At 40.9% G+C, this 21,028-nt stretch overlaps 1 protein-coding gene across 1 annotated transcript; it reads right to left on the bottom strand.

Moving 5' to 3' along the window:
• Positions 1-4,710: 4,710 nt before the first annotated feature.
• Positions 4,711-20,768, bottom strand: OPRM1 (opioid receptor mu 1). The gene is made up of 3 exons (XM_034061137.1): positions 20,677-20,768; positions 6,208-6,560; positions 4,711-5,237 (listed from the first exon to the last, which is right to left on the bottom strand). Exons 1-3 carry the CDS (start codon positions 20,745-20,747, stop codon positions 4,711-4,713), a joined length of 951 nt encoding a protein of 316 aa, XP_033917028.1. The 5' UTR covers positions 20,748-20,768.
• Between the last annotated feature and the right edge of the window lie 260 nt (positions 20,769-21,028).

Genomic DNA, 21,028 nt, shown 5'->3' on the forward strand with positions numbered 1-21,028 from the left:
ATTATTGACAAATATGTCTGTTTTGTCAAAAATACACAGAAAGGCCATTCTCTATTAATACAGATAGATGTGAATCTGCCAAGGTTTGGAGTGACAGAATCTGCCCAACTTTTATCATGATTCTGCATAGGACTTGCCAGCATTTCCTGTGTTTGTCTGCAATCTGTCATATAGCACTGGGAAAATTAAAATGTAAGAAAGTACTTTCTTCATTTATTTAATCAAAGTGGAAGTAACTTTCAATTTTTCCTTGTTTCAAGTAGTTTTTCCTTAATATCATTTTTATTTCTATGCATAGCTGCCAGTTGAAGAAATAAGGGCAAAACTTTCACAGCTGAGCACAAATGGAACCACAGAATGGTTGGAGTTTGAAGGGATCTTAAAGATCATCTAGTTCCAATCCCCTGGGCAACCTGTTCCAGGGCTACCAACATGTTCCAGGATGCCAGGGCTTCTGGTTAATGAACATATCCGAGGCCTCATTTTCAGCATATATGGAGGATTTGCAACTTCCATTATGGTATTTAGACACATTAGTGGTTAAGGAGAAAACATGGGAAGCTAAAATTAAAAAAAAAAATAGTAACATAAGATGACTAAATAGTCCTGGAAATGTGCCTATACATAATTTGCTTAGTTGCTTGGATACGTTAGGGTGAAGATGCTATAAAAACTTAAATGGGACAGAAAAAACTATCTCAGTGGAGCAAATTGAATTACTCAGATTTCCGTAATTATTAATAATTCATTTACCTAAGTATTTAGGATTATTTTTTAAGTAACAGATAGATGTCAATAAAAATAAGAGGTATATGGAAAATATTTTTCAGGGGGAAAAATAAATTTAAAAAAAATCAAACTTTTTTATTCTCAGAGAAATTAATACAGCGTCTCTGTACATCTGAAGTAAAAGCTATTTCAGAGTAGGTTTCTGCTACACCTTGCTGGCAAGTTCGTTGTTATGAATCAGGTTAATGACAATGACATCAAAAGAACCTCAGCCATTTGCAAAAGTTAGTATTTGGTTTTTTATTGCCATTCCCAACTAACATTGGGTCATACAGAGATAGCTCAAAGTAAGAATGTTTGCTTTGCCAAGCAATTTTTCCAGGATTCCATCACTTCTAACTCATTCTAACTCTTCAGGCAAATACACTTATAAGATTACATACGCCTACCCAAAAGTTCGTGAACCGTGCCTTTAAGCTCACTTTGGAACAAATGTAACCTATTTTACTGCAAGAGTTAGTTGAATGTAACACAGGATACATTCCCCTGCAGATGTGAAACATCTGTCATACAGCTCTTCCAGTTTTTGAATGCCTGATTAGCCACTGTCTTTTCTCCCTCAGAACTGTGCTGCTCCACTGAACACCTACAGTTTCTATAAATGCTCACGCCATCAATGTTATGGATCAGATGCTATACTGTGCAGGTGAAGGAATCTGCATTTCTGGAGGAGTTTTGAACTTGTTTAGCTCTTCCACTTTTTATATATGCGGAGAAAACAATAATCAAGCTCTTAATCTAAATCTTTGGTAATGTCAAAGAACCATAGAGTAGGCCAAAGGCGCATGGTAATGCAAATATTTATGATGTTTTCTGTTACTTCTTTTGCACTGATAGAAAACACAGTCATTCCTTCCACCAGTGAATGCTTATTTTTAAGCACTGTAAGAGTGTGAGGCCTTAATCTGTTCAGCGATTGAGTGCTTGCAATTCTCATTAACTTTAGAAGGAGTCAAGAATTCTCACTTGGCAGAAAAGCAACTTGTAGAACATCTGTTTCTTCGAAAATGACGTGTAGTGTGCTGAGTATTATACAGCATTGCGATTAGAATTCACAAATGCTTTCCAAGGCCTTGTCTATACAAGAAAGCATGTCAGTGTACTGACATAGGTATATTAGCTGGACTTTATTGTACAGAAAGCACTTACCTGTGAAAAGAATGCCCTGTCAATAGAATTTATAAAAGCTCACTGAGCAAACTGTGGTTTGTGTTTTTTCTTTCTCTCCTTTTTCTTTCCTTTTTCTTTTCTGAGAGCAGAAGATGCATTCAGCCTAGGGCTTTTTCTGTTTAAAAAATTATAATAGTAAAAAAAAAATACCAGACGGTACACTCATAAATATTATCCCAGAGAACGTGTTTAGGGCAGATTACTCCTACAAAAGTGTCTGTCATTCTGCTAGTAGCAGACAACAAAAATGTTGTCTCCTACAGAATGTTTGCTGAGGGAAAAAATATAAACAAAAAACGTTGTTTAATATTCAAATTTGAATGTAGCTTGTTGTGAATGCATTCTGCAGATGTTGTGAAGCGTGAGAAAGACTGCACCTGATAGCTGGTGTGATGTACTCCAGGGAGCGCAACAGCAAAATGGCTCAGGTCAGCAGTGGGCAAATATCTGTACATCTAGATTATTCTGCACATCTAGCAGAAATAAACCAGTGGCAGCATCTGCCAAAGCAAGGGCTGCAGGGATGGTGATAAGGGATGTGAAATTGTGCCCATTTATAACCACTATCTACCCATCTATGAGGACACAAGCCTCTAAGTGTTGTCTTCTCCTCGACCTGCGGGAAAATTGATGGCTAGTAGCTAGGAAGAGCTACCAAAGTAGTAGAAGTTTGGTAATAAAACAGTTTCTTACAGCTCTGCGCACACCTTTTCTGTTCCAGGCATACTGGCTCTTTGCTTCAGTTTCTTTCCTTACTGCCTCACTCAGACATCATTGCTAATGTTCCCCTTTCTCTGTACTCTTCCTCTCACCTCCCTTTGCCTTTAGTGTCTTCCGTTTTAACTTCTCTTTACATATGTTCATCTCAATTTTTTTCATCACTATTCCCTGAATGGAAGAAAATCCAACCCAACCAACCAAGAACTCAACTATGTGACTAGCTTCCTCCATAGTACCACAATAACACTCACTTCACTTGCTTCATCCATCCCTCCCTCAGCTGGTGCGGGTCTAAAGATCCTTGTGGGAAGGATCATCTTCTGTGTTTAGTCAGTGCCCAGGGAAATAGACTTAATTTCACTCAGTCTGTGGACAGTACCACATTAATCTTTGCTAAGGGCAGAAGTTTAGAAGGCTTCTGTTCTCCTAAAAATGGTATAAAGTTACATAACTAAATGCAGAAAATGGGTACATATACACTGCACTGTAGAAAGTCAGAATTTTACTAGTTGTAGATACAATCCTCTTGTCAGACACATGCAGAAAATTGACTCCACTGACAGTTACAAATACATTATTAACAGTTGAACCTAATAATTTTTCACTACACCTAGTAAATACTACATGCATATATATACAGATGTGTATGTGCCTACCTATGTCAAGTTTGGAAGTTTTGCTCCACTACCAAAGTGTGCCTAAGTACTGAGCAGGTGCTAACCGATTTCACAGGACACAGTTTGGCATGTATGAATTGGATACTGGTGAATGACAGTACCAACTGCAGACACTTAATAAGGTTTCTCCCTTTAGCCCTCCCCTTTTCTGGAATGATTACTATTTTGTCTGTTTTGAGATGGTAATGTTCTGTTTTGGGCTTTTACGCAGCAGCTGAGTGGCAGGTATGCAACTGCTTTCATGAGAAGGCATTGACTTCTGTACCTCGAGGAGGTAGCTAGCTTGTAGATGAAGTGGCAGCAGTGAGAAACTGGTGCTGGAGCAACCTAAGTGTATTGCTGAAAGGTGATACAGCAAGGAATGAACTAGGCTTTTTGACATTTGTTCTTCTTTTTAATGAATTGCAGGGACAACTCAAAAGTTGTCTGTGGTGTGTTTGAGTTGCTTTCACGAATGTTAAGATTTGCCTTAAAGTTTTGCTTGTTGTTCACTGAGGGATAAGGATTGGAAATTCTCAAGACTAACCACAAGAACACAGATGCTGAACATGTAATAAAAAAAGCTTCTTTATAAAAGCTAAGCAATAGCCTTAACAAAAAACCCAAATATCTATTTCTCTTGTATCTGCTGTGCTGTAAAATCTCAAAGGCTCATACTTCTCAGAGGCTTTTTCTATATGGAAAAGGTATATGCTCAATATATCTTATATGGCAAAATGGCACAATAGTCCTTAACATGTGTGTATATATTTATATTTTTATATACATTTCTCTCTCTACCTCAAAATCCACCTTATCCAACATAATGATATGATCCAAGAACGGAATGTAGACAAGCCTTTGCCTACTTCTTGTATGTATTCCAAGACAAACAAGGCCACACAGGCCTTCTTTATATATCAGTCAAAAATGTACAAGCCCAGTTTCTTCTCTTTTTTATTCACTGCTGCATTGGGAGAAGAAGAAATATCCATTCTCCCCACTCCTGTCTCCATCAGCAGACAAGGAGTCTGAGTAGAAAAATCTGTGATCTCCAACTGGTTTTAAAGCAGTCACCTGTTGTAAACATCCTGCAAATGAAACACTGTTTTGTGTGCTTTGTATATGCATGCACACTGGACCCGGTCATGTAAGGTACTTTTGAAAGCCCTCAACTTCTGAGCATCAACTAGAGGACAGAACAACTAGCACCACACAGGACTGGGGTCTTGTGTATGCATACACCAATTTCAAACATGACCTTGAAGGTGTTTAGACCTTCAAATAGCTACAAATCAGTATACACTGTAACTTCAGAATACATGTCATCTCCAAGCTGGAGGCCTGGATCCAGAGATGACATCTCCACTGCTAGTCATACCTGATGGTTAGTCCTGTCCACAGTGTTGGCAGTGGATGCATGGTCACGAGTGTTTTGTCGTACTCGGGTGGAATTTTGCTGCTCAATGGTTGAGGAAGTGGGGATGCAGAACTCTCTGAAACACCTTTTGAAATTCTCATCTAGAAATGCATACAGGACTGGATTAAGGCAGCTATTTGTATACCCTAGGGCAATACAGAAGTGCCAGGAAACAGTCTGGAATGTAGTCTCTGGGATGTTAACCAGAGCTTTAATGATGACATAAATGTGGATAGGAGTCCAGCAGACAATAAACACCGCCACTACTACAAGAACCATCCTTGTGATTCTCCGCAGGTTCCTGTCCTTCTCTTTGGAGCCAGACAACATGCGAACACTCTTCAGGCGTAAAATCATCAGCCCATAGCACACAGTAATGATGAGGACTGGCATGATGAAGGCAAAGATGAACACACAGATTTTCAGGAGGTTCTCCCAGTACCATGCAGGGTGGGAGAATGTTAGTGTGCAGTCAATAGAGCCTGGAGAAAAGGGAAAACAGAAGGTAAGAAAAAGTGTGTCAGTTTTTCCTTTGTTTTTCTTTAAACTGTTTTTGTTATATATTATAGGCAGGTATATGAAGATTTACTAAATAAAAAGATACAATGAAGCAATCCATGCATGACCTGTCATTGGCACAAAACTGATAGGTCACACTGCTAGAAAATATGTATGAAGTGTGAGTTACAAAAAAAAAAGTGAAGTAACATGTTCTCTTCTGCATTTTTTTCTTGGAATTGCATATATATTGGACAAGAAAGATGAACTGTCATAAATGCTTAAACTTTGATTCATTTTCACTTTCAGTATACAACCTTGTGAAAAGAAAGATGGTTTAACCATGCATCTAATCAGAGTCTGGGCATTTCAGGGCAATGGGGAAGAGAATGAAGTGACACTTGGTAACTGCAAAATTGAAGGTTTGGATTTATGTTGAGATGCTATCACTTCATGGAAAGTCTTTGAATACCAGTGATCCCGAACATGCTCTTTGTTCTGTGTTGCATCCTGCCAGACTATGTGCAACACATCTATAACTGCAAACTTCAGTGAACTATCCTGGGTAAAGCACAGGCTTCTGTGCTGCAGGGCAATGCATAACTGCTCCGCAGCAGAAGGCAGGCAGGCAGAGATATTTTTCTGAGCACTATAGTGACTGTGTTGGGCACCAAGACTCACATGGACCCCTAGAAGCAGCTGGAGCTGCCTGCTATATAAGACAGATCATGTTTAGTGATGTCTCCAGTCAAATACAGCCAGATGGAAAATTGCTGAAGGGGTCCATTGGTACTGGTACTTGCTCTATATAGGTTGGAGGTCAGAAGTTAACTCAATGCCTCTACAATTAAGTGAAACAATGCAGAAAAAAGTTTCAACATCAAAATACACAATTTTGATACTCAATACTCAATTTTGATACTCAATACTCAAAGGAACTAAAGCCAGACTTACCATGCCTGTATTTAGTGGTTGCCATGAACATAACTGGCAGGCCAATGGCAGAAGAAATGATCCAGTTGCAGACATTGACAATTTTGGCATTTCTGGGGGTACGGAAATCAAGGGCCTTAACTGGGTGGCATACAGCTACATAGCGATCCACACTCATGGTGCAGAGTGTAAAAATACTGGTGAACATATTATAGTAGTCTATGGATATAACAATCTTACAAAGGATGGTACCAAATGGCCATGTTCCCATCAAGTAATTCACACTCTGGAATGGCAGGGTACTTGTTGCTAGGGCATCTGCCAATGCAAGATTGAAAATATAGATATTGGTGGCAGTCTTCATTTTTGTGTACCTAGAAAAAAAAAATCAGCAAAGCATGTAAATGACCACAGCTAACAATGTTAAACAAAACTGAGTCCAGTACACCATCTGTAAAGAACTTCTTTCAATCAAACAAGAAGACAAAATAATATTAACCGTGTTCATTGAATGCATCAATGGAACTACCACTCTGGGTGGATTCTGCAGCCCTTTGCTTCAAGTGGTAATGCTCGCTCTGCTCCACAGTACCTACTTTGTCAGGAGGGTCTTCAACCTTAATTGCATGCCCTTCTTCCTAGGTCTGTGCTGCTAACAGCCCCCAAACCACTTCCTGAATTTTGAATATGTCACACTTCAATCCCAGCTGAGCAGAGGGAACTTTCTGTTTTAATTCCAAATTCCTCCTTAGTTTCATCACATATTTATCTGTAGAGCCCGTCATTGTTTCAGGTCTGCTGTGTCAGCTGAGCAGCACTTGAGATCCGCTTTTTATGAAAATGCTATGCTTTTGCAGTGTAACAACGACTGTTCCATTCCACTGTACTGTTCTTGGTCATGCTGCCCTGTCACCCTCATTGCTGTCAGGGTTGCTGGGCACTGTGGCCATCTGGCTTTCCAGGGGTTATATGGCTTGCTCATTTGACAAAGCTTCTTTCTGTTTCTGCGAAATAACCAGTACTGTGTCTGATCAAACATTTTAAAGTTTATAGAGAGATTTGCAAGAGGAATAGACCATCTGAAAAGATCTTTCAGGCCACGGAAGACAAAGAGTAAAATACAGTATTTCATGTTCTGGTTTTTTTTCTGTCTGATTTTGATCTCTTCAGAACATGAGTCATCTGCAAAAGAAAGCACCCCAGTGACAGGGCTGTGTAGGCACATATGGAACGTTTTTGGTAGGGTATGGAGAAATGCAGACTTCTTGCTGAATGGATGTAGATGGCTTCTATGATATACATCTAAAGAAGTTTGTACTGGCTTTGTTCTCTTATTTTCTAGCACTGTGCATGAGGAGCCACTAACAGCCCTAGTTTCAGATTAGGTGTTTGTTTAAAAAAGATTGCTGAGCAGACTCAAGCTCTTTCTTGACTGCTGCCTTGAGAAGTTATGATCTGAGCATGATACTTCAAAGCTCTAAATCAAACTTATATTCTAAAAGTACTCTAAACCCTTTTCTTACAAAAGCACTCAATTTATCCAGCATCACTGTAACATTAACTTGGGAAGAGGTAGATGCTGCATGCATACAAGCCTCTCTGTGCTGGGAATTATTTAGCAAACATGTACAGGATTGTAGTTTGGGAGAGGTACACAATAAGCTGCAGGTCTAAAAAACAGTTTGAAGGGAAGAGAAAATATTCTGGGCAATTTGCTGGAGAATCTTGCAGAGGAGAAATGAAAACAGCAATGTTTTTATATTGACTTTACCATTACCAAGAATGAGAACGTTATACTAAGCCCTGTTTTTGCCTTGTCTCCTGTTTATCAAAAACGATAGACCTCAACAGGTTCAGGACTAGCTAAAATTGTGCCCAGATAGTTAACCTGGAGGTTTGATTGCATTGTGAGCTGCTCAGGCAGCAACAGCAGCGGAGGGACAGTGGCTCTCATTTCTACACAGAGAAGAAAAGGTGTTGAGGATACAGTGCCCTCATCCAGACTGCTGATCCCTATTCATCCCTTAGCTGATTGTCCTATCTTTATGGCTAGACAAGAAAGCACCCTTAGGTATACTGCTCAGCATTGCTGCCATCACACAATTCTGGCACAGTTCTATCTGGAGAACACATCATCAGATGATAATGATAATGCATTTTTTATCAGCAATTCAAACAATTCTTATGTTTTAAAGGGAATGCTTGAAATAAATTTATCAATCAATACAGAAATGACTCTCAGGTTAGCATGCCAGAAGATACGGAGGGAAAAACTCTGAATAAATGGAATAAAGTTCCTTCACTGGGACTGGCATGGGCCTTATCCTGCTTTAATGCTGTAAAATTTTGGTTTTGTGATCTTGCTTTCATTGTCAGTTTAAGCATAAAAGTTCTTGGACTTATTTTGTTAAATGGGCTCTACAGGCTATTAATGAAGGATTTGACTTCACGTACTCTGTAATCTTTGTATTACTAATCATGCTGTTCTTACAAAGAAAGGAAGTAGAGCTTTTGTGGTGATAGTATTTACCTCCACAATTTCCTGATCAACAAAAGCCTACCGAAATTCACAATATTCTTTTCAGTGACTTCTATGGGATTTGCGTGTTTCTCTGTACTGAATATTTCAAGATTTTATAAGGGGCTTATTTCTGAAAGGTACCTTTTGTTAAATATGTTTTTTTAAACAAATAAATAGATTATCCGTGTCCTCAGGATTATTTTTTGGTACAAACAAATAAACACTGAAGCAACTCATTAAAAGTAATTTTAACAGCATGAAAAATAGCAGTCATCCTCTGTTATTATGAAAGGAGCTCTTCAAAGCTTCCGTCTTAGTTGCTGTTATATCTTTTGCTAAGATATCCATCTATCTATTTGAAAAAGCAGCACAAAAATTTCCATCATCCAGGCATACATGTGTATGTAATGATATTTCTGCACTTCAGAGGGACTGGATTTTGTATGCAATTAAATCCACAAGAAACCTGTATAATGTAAAATACCAAAATATTGTGTTTATAAGCACACTTTTTAACATACATTTCTTTCATGCTTTCATTCAAAGCAACTAGAGAATCTAAAAAATGAACAGATGTGTAAAAAAAGAGTCTTAAATGCAAACCTGTGAAAATCTGAATGATGGTATTTAGATTACATTAAAATTTCAGTATGTAAGCCACTAAGTATATTATATTTTGCATGACAGTGAGCAAGGCTGCAAGTGAAGGCAGAAGTTGGCTTTGGGCAACATTACTTTTATTTTTAAAGCTCTAACAGATTAGAGAGACTATAATAGAGGATTACTAATAGAGCAACTGAAAGAGCAGTACTGAGCTAAACATTCACCAAAAAATACTGCTCTTGACAAATATTCAAATTATGCTCATAACACTGACACTAGTATTCACTTTCTAACTCCTTGATGCAGGTTTTGTATCATAAAATATCGATGTTTATGAAGCATTTTTTTTTGGTAGTTAGTAGATGACAGATCAGGTTTACAACAGTAAGAATATCCTTTATTTCTGTTTAGTTCTGTAGGGAAAACTCACTCTTGCCTTCATCTTCAACCCAGCAAAGCTTTAAAATATACTTGAAGTTTGGAGATCTGAGCTGTAGAGGCCCTCTCAACTGGGATTGGCTTGGAATAAGATAAAGCAATGGGGAAAAATATACAAATCCTACTCAGATAGTCACCAAGTTCCTAGAATTCAAGGATAAACAGAAAGTCTTGAAACTACTTCTTCAACGGGCAGCCCATGGGCCACTTGTAGTTCGCAAATTGAAGAAAAGGTTCGCCAAACTAACCTAGACAGACACCCAGCTCCATTGCACAAAGTGTAACATCTTGAGCAGGAACCACAAGCACCTTCCCTTCCACCTCACAGCCATGTGACTAGAGAGATGTGAGCACATCTTTGTGCAAGACACGTGCCACAGCTCTGTTTCTGGTCTACAGTCTCCGAAGGTTTAGTCTCTACCTTATCACCTTCAAATCTTTGAAGAGTCTTTTCTTTAAAGCTTCCATGGCTCAGAAGTAAAGAACAAGTAACACAAAGACCATCTCTTTTCTTAAAAAAGAATAAAATTTTAGTTTGCACCACTCTTTATCAAAAGCTAACAGACACAGTTGGTATACTGCCACCTGAGTCTTGTCTCTACTGCTTCTTGGACAAGCTCTTTACATCCTTGTGGATTACTGAAATATATCCTCTTCCAGACCCTTCAGCCCTTCTACACCAGATCAGTTTTGTAGTTTCCTTGTACCACTAGGCTGGTGCAAAGAAGCCAGAGGTCCATGTTTAGCCCAATTAATACAGTAATACACACAATTACGAATCAATGCAAATAACAACTGTGAGAAGAAAAGCAGAAACAGCTTTTCGCACATAGGAAATGGGCTGGCCAATGATAGATTGGTAATAAGTACTTTCAACAACACAAAGGCATGCAAGCTTTTGTCCCACAGAATGCTAATTTGGAGACAAAGACTGCTTCAACTGATCTGTGTTTAAGCTCAATGCAAAATGTATGAAAAAATGGGCTTAATTACAGGAGATCAATTGCAGAACCCAGACGTTCATGACAATGTTTGGCTGCTGAAGAAAACAACAGCCAGCAATTAGGTCTTGCATACAGACGACCTGACGTAACTCTTGTTGATGCTTGAGGAGATCAGGTTAGCATTTCAAATTCATGTTCTCCTTGCATAAATGACTTGTTAAACAAATGAAAAATCATTATGTGCATACATTAGATTAGCTGAGGTCTTCTTGGGTGGGAGGATATAAACATGTGAAGTATGCCTAGTTGAACCAATTTAAATGAACATTAATTTCCATAGCTTTTCTGGTGCATTTTTATACGCAACTCAAAAACAACAGGAAAGAGGGATTTTTTTTTTTATGTGGTGTGTGTGCTTTCCTGAGATATACTTTCATTTTTTTGTTGAGCCCTTAAAGCTTTGCAAAGGTCATGTACAGTCTGGAAAAAACCTCAAAGAATTCTTCTGTTTGCCAACCCAATTAGAATGTTTGACACTGAAAAGAAGTCTCAGCTAGGCCATATTCTGGAAAGTACCTTTGAGCTAAAGGGTCTCAAGTGATGGACATAGCTGATGGCTATCCCATTTTTTTTGTTCTTTTTCTTTGCATGGTAGTGGGTTTCTATAGAATGGAAGACCCATACTATATCTCAGCTACAGGTAAGACTTGTGCTGTGCAGACTGTTACCTATTTAAGTTTTTAAGACATATATATTCTGGATGATTCTAACTTACCTGTCTGGGAGCATATGATTTAATCAGCATGAAAAATTTTGATCTTTCTATTCATGAGTACTTCAGAATGCTTATGCCTTAAGCCATTAAATTCAAGAACTGGGTATAAGCACCATGAATTTTTGTACAACCCTTGCATGTTATTAGGTAGTCAGGCCAACAAGATTGGAGTTTTCACACTGTGGTTAACAATCTACTCATTCTTTTATGTTTTTCTGAAGAGGAAACCAGCAAACAAATAAAAAAGCCCCAAACCTCCAACAGGTATAACATTATAGCAGAAAATGTTCATACTTGGCTACAATGATATTGTGAAATCTGCAGCACAGTCACTTACTTCCTGCACTGATCCTGAGTTTGGGGTAAAAGCTGAACTGGGGATGGGAGAAAGGTTTCACTGCCTTTAAGAAAGACAGTGGCCGTTTCTTCCTGTTAAGGCCTTGCATCCTGACGCCCAGCATGGCGCTACCCGGTCACTGCTGTGACCTGTGATGGTGTTTAATTACAGAGATGAAAAAACATATGAATATCAAGCATCACATCAGGTGTCAAGGCATGACACAGTAAAATCTAAAATCTCAAGGCCCAATTATTTGACATACTTGGTTGTGAACACAGCAAAGCCTTCACATACAATATGCTGGAGCAGCCTTCCCCTCCCTTCCTCACACACCGATAAGGGGATGTCCATTTTCTGCAGGAGTTTGAATGTATGTGCTGAATGTGAATCTGAACATAGGGCAGATACCTACTGGACTTCTTTTCTCCCTAACACTTTGTTCTAGAACTGCCAAGTTCATTTTTCACTTTATTCTCCTCCATAGCACAAATGAAATTAAGCCAGAATTTCACCAAGGTTTACTTCCCTTGGGTTATTTTGCTAACATCTTTAACTTCTCAGCTTGTCTCTTTCTTGCATAGGGGCAGTATCAAGGGACGTGCAGATCCACCAGCATTTGTTTACAGGACCCAGGCAGGTGAAGTAGCCAGAGCAAACAACTTCTCATGGCTCAGGGCCATCTCTCCTGTACTCAGCACCAATTACTGAGTTCTCTCAGACCTCAGCTTTGGGAGAGCTAAATGAAAGCCTTTCAGGTAGAGTTAACTTTCTTCAGACTCTGGTGCCAGTCTTTTTGGGAATGCTATGGTACCAAGAGAGCTGAGAGAACATCTGAGTCATTCTGTTTTCAATTAATTACAATACTGTGTTGGCTTTGGGCTAAAACTCACTTCTTTAAGGCTGGTCCTGCTTTTCTGCTGCTGAAAGGCATCCTATAGAGGTCCTCTTTCTGGTATTTAGTTTAAATCAGTTAATTTTGTCACTCCCCAGAGAAAACAAGGCAAGCTTCTTTCTTTGTGAAAAATAGTTATTCTGGGAAGGAAGGCTGGTCCTTTCCCTCGATGCCTGACAGAGGATTAACAAGCAAGGATATTACTTCAAACAGAAAACACAAACTCCACAGTAGTCGTAACAGGTAACTATTTTATTATTTCTTCCTTATTATTTCCATGCCTTTTTTAATTACATGTACATGCAAAATATCCTGGCAAAAATCTGTACAAGATAAAGCTAATGTGATTTCATTCTTTCCCTTTTTTCCAAGAAGTGGTGTGTGTGTGTGACACCAGCTGAGAACAGGTTTTTATACCTATATCAAGCTGCCACACAACATTTTTGATGTTGCAATGTTTTATAACTCCTATTACCTAATTTTCTTTTTCTTTTCCCAGACACCATAGAAAACTACATAATGATAAAAACCAAATTACAATAGTATGTATGATCCAATGCCCAAATGGTCATCTGCTGGGACACTTCCTTCCCTTCCAAGCTTAGGGATGGAAATGGGGGAAAAATTATCTGCCAGTTATTCCAGGATGTAATCTGGCCTGTTTGTTAAGCCACCTCTAGCTGAGTGTTTGTTTGCTTGGTGCTGAGACATATATGGGTCTCCAGTAAAGGCTGCTGTTTTTGCTATTACTGTGTAACACTTGTCTCTGGAATAAATCAATGGTGCTAAAAGGCTAACTCCAATATACTGCAATTATGCAGCAGCAGGTGCTTTTTGCCAAAGTTTTTGCTTTGCTAGGAAGACCTGGAAATGAAAACTGTCATTGTCTTCAACTTAACCTTATCCCCTCTGCCTCCAGTGATCGAGAGTAAAACCACTGACTATATCTGTGATAGCTGCAGTGACATTTTTCTAGGGTGGACAAGTTAACAGCTATTTTCTCTGGGTTCCAGGTGCTGGTGCCCTCCTCCTGGTTTGCAGACTGATCACCTCAGGTGAGGACTGTATATGAAACATCCTCTGCTCAGTAGGGAAGCTGGCAGGGAAGCTTTTGATGACAGTTTTACTGCTAGTAGATGTGAGATCCTCAAGGATATAATGGGGAATAGCAGTGGTAAACCCCCCTGATCAGAGTGTATCAGGGAGGTAGCATGGGGCTCAAGGCAAGGCCATATACTGTACAGTTCAAAGTAATGCTAAGTATACAAGACATGGTCTCTTGCATGCATGAGACTGGGAAGCTGTTGAGTGTGTCTGGAAAGAAGCAACAGAGGTGAAACAAAGGGACTGGAGAGAGAATAAACACAGAGGGAAACTTGCCTGTGAGGGGGGAAAGGAGAAAGCAGTCAATGGTAGAGGCAGATATGACAGAAAGGAGAACAGTTATGAGTTTTGAGAAGACTGAATCAAAACTACCAGGAATCATGGATAATTACAACTGAAAACAGGGCTCTGAGGGAGGTACCAAGACCTTCACCTTATGAAAAGTATTTGGGTAACTGGCTTCTTGGATGATTGTCCTATAGAGTCAGCACATCCCAGGGCTGGAGGTTCGCACCACACAAGGGGAAAACAGGAGAAGATACCCTAACTGCTGCTCCCTCTTTCCTCTTAAGAAAGAGATTTCTCTTAGCTGGGATTGCTCCATGCAACACAACAAGGAGATGGTCTGTTTCACACAAACATTTTTGTTTTGAAGTTTTGTTCCTGATCTGAGATGCAAGATCTTACAGCTGATAATTGAACACTTCTCAGTAAGAAGGTGGAAAAAATATGCTATTTCATGTCTTTCACAGTTACTTGATTAGCTATAGACTGTCATCCCTACCTTTTTCATCACGTAAATTCAAAGGAAGGTATAAATAAAATTTAGAAGTGTTTAACATTAAACGAATGAATGAGAATGCTTCTAAACACAGGTGGGCTAAGCTGTGAAACTCCTTGCTAGTGAACACTGTTAAAAGCCGTCTTCGAAAAAAAAGAGCAAGGGCTTTGAAAGATAATGATAGCATCCCCATTTATAATACCAGAAACCTAAACTCCATGGCATAAACCAAAGAGGACTCAGATGGTTATAAAAATGACTTCATTTGCAATCACTCTAACAATAGCTATTCAGAAAATAGTTGCTTTTGGGTTTTAAAAAATATAATGAGTAGATTTGTATTTTGAGAGAGTCAGAATCATAATGAATTTTTTTTTTTCTTAATATCTGTCAATCAGAATCTCTACAACATCCATATTAGGACACCCAAGCTTAAAAATAACCAACTTAGAATTTTTAACAATGCTTCAGGTTCTGAAATTTTACTTTAGAGAATATTTGTTTCAAAGCAGCTCCGTTTATGAGTGGCACCATTTGTGACCTTTTATTTCCAACTTTATTTTTGATTCTAATTTTTTAGGGACTGCTGCATGTTAGAGAAATCCACAAAATCTACTGAATAAATGCTCACGCAAAGTGCATCTTAGGGAGTCTTTTGACAGTCTAACAGACAGCTAGAAGGATTTTTATGTAGTGATGCCCCTCTTTCTTCCACTGTTGGTGAAAGATCAACCACTGGCTGTAGATAGAAAAGAGGTTAGTAAGCTAGGGGATGAGTCTGAGCCATCTGGGCTTACATCATGTTACGTCTGAGATTTTTGTAAATATGCCACCTTTTGGTCTAGAAAAAAATAATGAAAGCTTTCAACAGTGTTCAGCAAAAGCTACACCTGATGATTTGAAAAAGTACTGTAAGTTAAATTGAAATAAAGCAGTGCTTCAGGATTATGTTACCTAATAAGCTCAGTAGTAATTAGCTTGCTAAAAGTTACATAATATATGCTTACAATATTTTCTAATTTTACTGAAGCCATGGAAAGTTGGTACAATTTGACTTATTTTTATAAGAAAATTAAAACTAAATCAGGAAGTGTTTAACATTATTTTTCATGGGAGCCATTATCAAAATGATACTCCAGGAGAAGTGCAGTGGGATCAGACTAGCTTTTTTAAGAGTTATTGAGTGAGAGGGGATGTTTTCTGCCCAGAAGTGCCTGGTGGCAGCTATTAGCAGAGCAGGAGGGTCTACCCCTCCTAGACCAGGCATGTGTCCCATGTGTGACAGCTCACTGGAACCCAGGCCAGGCACAGGGTGGCACAGGGTCTGGAGACAAGTGTTGGGCTACAGAGCTCTCACTCATGCCACGGTCACCTCTGCTTCCTCAAGGAGATGGGGGTTATCCCCAGGTTGCAGGTTCATTATTTTCAGGCAAATTTTGACCATGTCTGTATTAATAATAAGTATTTTTTAACAAGAAAATACAAAAGGTGTACCTGCCATTTTAACTGTCTGATTCTCTTGATCTTGGGACAGGGAGGGGAGCTGCTTGCCAGTCAAACATTTACTCACTAGCAGAGGTTGGTAAACTTCCATCACAAGCAGTGTGCAAACAGGGATACCTCAGCATAATATGGGATGCTGAGTGAGGGTTCACCCCCTATACTGCTCATCTAATTCAACTTCTATGCTGTTCTTGACCAATCTGACTCTCTCAGTTCTGTCCCCAGATCTGGTGAGCAGCATCAATTCATAACTGGCATGACTCATTAAGGCTGCTGTGGCTTTACTTAACAGATCTTAGCAATGGAGTGAAACTTTTGCATAACAGTGGAACAGGCAGGACATACATTTGCACATGCAGTGCCATCCAAATGAAGAGAAGGTCTTGCAGCTGTGGACAGGAAAGAAAAGAATGAACATTACGCACTTCTTGGTTTCTAAATCTATGCTGATCTACGCTGATACAAGAGATGCCATCGGCCTGCTTTCACACTGCATCCATAACTCCATGTCACTTTGCAAAGTACCCCTGGTTTTTAGAAAAACTTGCTTTGCTTCAGCCACTTTCAAGCTTGTGATAATTTTCAGTTTATTCCTCTAACAGACTCTCTCTGTTTTCTTACAACCTCTTTCCAAATTCCTCACTTTTCCCTTTTTGTGTATTTATTCCTCTGGCAATATCAATTCTTTCTACGATGTAAATTCACTCTAAATTCTCTTCTACTTTGTAAAACAGTTTTCCTAAAGTGTGAGCTGAGCTGAAGTACTTTCAGTTACATCATTGCTTTCTGTCTGTGTCTGACTGCACTGTCTTTCCCAGACTAGATGATATTTCAGTCACAGCTCTTTTTTCCAAAACGCTATTAAGTGGCTGTTTTGAGAAATACAAGAAGAAATCTCTTTGTTCCAGAGAGGACTTCTTCCCCTCATCCATGTCTTTATTTATTTAAAAGCAGATTAATTGTTTGCTCTAATGAAACCAGACATTTCCTTCGGCCTGTGAAGGATCATGGAGAACCAGAAGCCCTTTTGTTTATGGTATGTGACAAAATTAATAGCAAAGCAATGAAGGAATCACTTTTGACTTGAGTGACTTTAGCGGCTGTTGGTGGAATTACAGTCCTCTCAGGGCACTTGGCACCACAGAGGCCTGGGGCCTCAGAGAGCTATTCCTCCCTACCAGACCAGCGATGCTGAAGATTTTAATCTATGATCTATTACAGTTTTCCAGCATATTGCCTTAATCACAGGGCATATTCTTCTTCCTACTCTAATGTGTGACTAATATCCCACTGACTTGATGAGAAAGCTGGAAAAGCCTATAGATTATGGTGTAAATTAATTCACTACCACATGGTACTAATCGTACACTGTCATGTTGTAGTCTGCAGCAGCTAGAAGCAGCATTTGCTGTTGACATAGCCATAACAACACTGTATTCATATCAGTAATTTACACTTACACAAAGCACATGAGGAAAATAGGTAATAAAAAAACCTACAGATTTTTCATATTACATGATGGCAGTAACACCTGACTATTACTGCTGTCACTCAGAATGCATGTTTTTGTACTTGACAAAAGAAACAGCTCAGTGTTAGTAACGTGGGGTTCAGCCTCACACACTACAGCTGTAACATGTAAATATTAATTCAAGGATGAAAGTATACAGCTGAACAGGAACCATTTGGGAGAATGGGTGGATGAGAATGCATTAATTATATACATTGAGGGATGTATAAGTTGGAAATCCATGGACCTGCTTTGCATGAAAACCCTGATTTTCATATCAATAATGACAATACATTTCTAACTCACTGATGGGCATGTCTGCTTTCTGATCTCCATTTGTCCCAGCTGGGGTAACAGGGTGGCAGTGTGAACTAATAGTGGCAGTTCCATAACAGGCAAGTACTTAGAATCATAGAATTTGCATGGTAAATAAGAAACATAGACTTGCTTTGCTCTGGCTCCAAACAGAAGGATCTGCTTCATGTGGAACAGTTTTAAGAATGTTTATAAGAATAATAGAATTATTAAAAAATATTGCTAAAGAAGACAAGCATTAGATATTAGCATGCAGCACACAATATGAAGTCGCTGTTGCTTTCATTGTGGCTGGATGCTGAAAAGTGAGTAGGGGCAGAGTTTCTAATGTTTAAGCATGTACCTCCCAACAACTAGTATTTTCAAGGCAAACTAGATACCAATATAACTTTGAAATCTTATTTCTAGAAGTATCAGTTCTTCTCAAAATGAATACAAACTTCAATGTTTTGTTCTTTCTGAGCAGGCATGATGTGAAAGGTAGATAAAGAAGGGGAGCTTTTATGATGCTAAATTCAGTCCAGCAAAAGGTTTGGCTCTTATCTGTAGCTGGGTATGTGCATATGACTGGGAATACTGTCATACAATACAGCTTGAAACAGGAAATAAATCACAAAGTTCCCTGCTGCTGTCAGATACACTATACCTACAGAGAAGCACAGAAAGGAAATGCATTTTTATGTTGCTTAAAACACAGATCCTATTCAGCCATTAACATGCAAACTTTTTCATCCCAAACTGTAAACAGCTGCATGACATCACTTGGGAAGGAATGAAAAGCTGTTCTTGCACAGGAGACCTGGGTTTGGTCCTGCCTTTGCTATAGAATTCCTGGATGCTTTTTGAGAAGCCATTTAATTGATTTGTGTTTTCCTTTGTAAAATGAAAATTTATTTTTGTGGTTTTTTTTTCCTATTTCTACTGGCTTTTGTTTTTAAGGTATAATCTCAGGCAAATACACTTTCTTTAGATAGAAATCTAAATGCAAGTGCCTCATTCAATTTGGCTTTGTGGTACACATGTAATTCAATTAATTAATGTAAGAAATATAAACCTAGTATGGGTTATGCCTGATACAAATATATAATTCGAGGGACAACCTGTGGCATATTTCTCTGCTGACAGCAATCCTGGCTTTTTTACAGTGTGCATCTGCTTTTCCTCCCAGAGGAATGCATTCGACACAGCTCAGTCGATTGCAGTCATGTCCCTGCTCAGAAGCCTTTTCTGCAGCTGTATCTGATGTACAGAGATAGCTCGAGCCTCAGACTGATCAAACCCACAGTGCTGAAGGAGAATCTCCACAGCTCTGTGCATTCAGAATGCAGTCTCAAAAGTATAGTTAAACCCACGAGGTTCCAAAACTACTGTAGTTTGAACCCTTGATGCATATTATATGTGTTGCCACCAGGTCTCTGAGCTTCACAGCCTTTGCAGTGACATCTCATACATGCAGGCGTCATCCTCCAAGGCACTCCACCTTGACCACTGCCCTCATCTCTGGCTTTCCTTAGCTCTGGCAGGGCTACACCCACCATGAAGCCACCCTGATGCCACAGGCCTGGTGAGCACCAACCCCTGCTCCTGCCCGACGGCTCCCGGCCGCCACGGCACCCATCCCCGACAGCTGCTACCCCTATTCCTTGGCAAACCCTGCTCAAAGGCAGAAGGGACATCTTCTAGGCTTGGGAACCTGGCAGTGCTGGGGCTGCCCCGGCGCGGAGGGAGTGCGCCCGTGGGGCACCCCGGCAGCAGCACCCGCTGGGCTCTGCAGGGCTCAGAGTATCCTGGATTTGGAAACAACGAGGAGCCGCGAAGGACGAAAAGCTTGATCAGACACAGTCTGTCGCTTCCTGCGGTCCCGCTCCCGTCCCACCCTGCTCCCGATCCCGCCCCGCCGCTCCCGGGAGGTGGCAGTGTGTCCCCATGGAAGCGCCCGCCCGCTCCCAGCGGGCAGAGCAGCCCGGTTAATCTCGCTCTCACTCGTTTTCCGCCCATCTATAGAACGGGAATTTCTCGCCCATGAAGACACACTTGTGAGCGGTCTGTAAAAGGCAGGTGGGCTTCACGGTGAGGGAGCTGCTAAGCGCTGCAGCTGAGCCGGGAAACAGGGTTTACGGACAGCGGTCGTGATACTGGCGTATTTATTACACGTGTATACGCACGTTTGTGCTAATACATACATAAAGGTGTATGAATAGAAATATATGCCAAGACTTGGTGCAGAGGATTTATAAACTCGGACAGAGAGAAGCGTTTAGCCGCTATGCCATTTACATTTTGTTTATGCGTTTAGGGTGGAAGACGCACGGATGCGTGTCGGGTGTCCGTATGCCATTCCAAACCTGAACACTCTCATAGGCAGCGGCTAAGGTCCCTTTAAATCCTCCCTCCTCAGCGGCCAAGTGCGGGATTCGGGCCTCGTTGGCCAGAGCAGCTCGGAGAGGTGCTGCAGTACAGGGGGTCCGTAGAGCATCCCCGGACCACAACGGTTTCTGAGGACCGCACAGCCCAGCCGGTCCTCATGGCCCAGCCGCAAGTTTCTTTTCCCCCGTCACCCGCTTTCTCAAAAGCCTTCTTCCCTTTCCTTCCTTTCCCCTCTGGGGCAGAAGCCCCTACGAACTCCCCAGCAACAGCCTTCGCGCTGCCTGCCGGAGCGCAGCATCCCCCGCCGGGAAGCCGGCAGCTGCCCGGCTCCCGGGGCTGCGAGTCCGCCCCGACGGCAGCGGCCGTGGTCTGCGGGGCAGGGCGGGGCGGCACTCACCTGACGATGACATACATGACCAAGAAGTTGCCGAAGAGCCCCACGACGCAAACCACGGAGTAGAGGGCCATAATGGCGATGGCCGTGACCACCGAGGGGCCACCGCCCGCGGGCGCGCAGGGGCCGCTGCCTCCCGCGCTCCCGTTGGCTCCGCCGCACGGCTCGGACCGGTTCCAGCCCGCCGAGGTGTTGCCCCATGCTGCCGGCGGCGCGGCCGCGCAGGGGGGCGCGGAGGGGCGGCAGGCGGCGGCGGAGGCGTTGGTGGCGAAAGGCACCTCCAGGGCGCCGGCGAGGAGCGGCGCGGAGCCGTTGCCCAGCAGGTAGGCGACGGCCATGGCGCGCAGCGGCGTCA

The sequence above is a fragment of the Melopsittacus undulatus genome, chromosome 3, assembly GCF_012275295.1.
Source record: "Melopsittacus undulatus isolate bMelUnd1 chromosome 3, bMelUnd1.mat.Z, whole genome shotgun sequence".
Classification (NCBI taxonomy): Eukaryota; Metazoa; Chordata; class Aves; order Psittaciformes; family Psittaculidae; genus Melopsittacus; species Melopsittacus undulatus.